Source organism: Chaetura pelagica, unplaced genomic scaffold (genome assembly GCF_000747805.2).
Source record: "Chaetura pelagica isolate M959 unplaced genomic scaffold, ChaPel_1.0 scaffold72, whole genome shotgun sequence".
Classification (NCBI taxonomy): Eukaryota; Metazoa; Chordata; class Aves; order Apodiformes; family Apodidae; genus Chaetura; species Chaetura pelagica.
The window spans coordinates 3,648,216-3,649,673 of NW_009952560.1; the positions used below are offsets into that span (position 1 = coordinate 3,648,216).

Genomic DNA, 1,458 nt, shown 5'->3' on the forward strand with positions numbered 1-1,458 from the left:
GGGAACACAAAGGGCTGCGCTCCCGGGAGCTGCTCGGTGACCCCCCCGCGCCGGTCCCGCCCGCAGACAAAAGGCTGCAGCCCCCTCCCCACGCTGGCCGTACCCTCCATGGTGACAGACGTGTGGCTCTCCTTCGAGTCCTTGGGGCCCTTCACCTTCAGCTCCTGGGGAGGGAAAAGGCCCATCAGAGTCACCCACGGGAGGCTGGGGTGGGGGGAAGGTCGTTGCTCAAGGTCATGGGGTGCCCCTCCAGCCTTCCTGCACCCCAATATCTCCTCCCCGGCCCCAGCCTGGCCACACGGGTATGGGTGGGAGGTGTGGACTGTATGGGTTGCTGCCAGGGCAGGAGCAGCTCTGCCTGCAACCAGCAAGCTGGGATGTGGGGGACCCATGTGCCACCCTGGAACAGGACACCCAGCCTGGAGGAGGTCCCATCGAGCTGAACAGCCCCGCAGCAGAGGGGCTGGGGGAGTGGGGAGCTGGGCTGTGGCCATGAAGCTCCTTGCTCCTAATAGGGGAGCCAGGCATGGTGATGCAGCCAGCAGGAAATGAGCCACAGGTGCCCAGCACCCATGCTCACTGGATGGGGAGAGCAGGTGTGGGCTGCCCTGGCATCCCAAAAATATCAGCAGCAAGCACTGAGCCCGACCTGAGCTCCCGTGAGGTGGAGGGCAAACCCTGGTGACATCCAAAGGCCAGGACACCCTGGCACATTCACTGATGGCCCTGCCCTTGGGGTGGTCCCTTAAAGCCTCCAGGGCAGGGAGAGCATTTCCATGGGGCACATGTGGTCAACTCAGCCATGGGGACAGCATTATATGTCCTGCACGGGGACAAGCCAGCCATGGCAGCCCTGTCCCCCCAGCAGAGCACCAGCCTAGCTTACCTCTGAGATCTTCTGGAACTGGTAGTTGCTGTGGCTGCACTTCTCTGCTGTTTCCAGTGCAATTTTGTAGTTATCCACAAAGGCCTTGTAAACCCCCAGCTGGCTGGCCTGCAGGGAGTGGGGATTAGCTGGACACCCAGTGGGGTGCTGAAGCCCACCCTAGTGCAAGGGGCCAGGCAGTGCTGAGGGGACACTGCCCAGAGCTGTCCCCTCCCAGCAGGACACTGCCAGACTGTAGCCAGGTGGTGGGCTGCACACTCAGCTCTGCAGGGACAGCCCTTGCCAGAGGCAGGATGGTGAGGCTCCCACCCAGACCTGTGCCCCCACACACCTCCAAAATCCCGTGGAGAGGTAACAAGTCCCTGGACAGTGGAGGCTGAAGCTACCAGCCACTTCCTGCCACCCTTCGTCCTGCCCTCTCCTCCTCGCCTCCCCAGCAGGGCCATGGGCACAGCCCTGGTGCCCATCACAAGCAGTGGCAGGACCTGGAGTGTGACCCTGAGGAGCCACCACCGCAGGCAGAGAAGAGGCAGTGACCTCCTGCCTCTCCCCAGAGGGTCACCCACACGCCC

General features: G+C 63.3%; 1 protein-coding gene across 2 annotated transcripts in view; it reads right to left on the minus strand.

Annotated features, from left to right (window-relative positions):
* Positions 1-1,458, minus strand: part of ABR (active BCR-related) — a 24,008-nt gene that overhangs the window by 15,956 nt on the left and 6,594 nt on the right. For both annotated transcript variants that reach the window (XM_010009090.1, XM_010009091.1), the window contains exons 4-5: positions 887-994; positions 104-164 (exon numbers count right to left, since the gene is read on the minus strand). In XM_010009090.1, the coding sequence (XP_010007392.1) occupies positions 104-164; positions 887-994 (169 nt within the window). The remainder of the gene's footprint in view (positions 1-103; positions 165-886; positions 995-1,458) is intronic.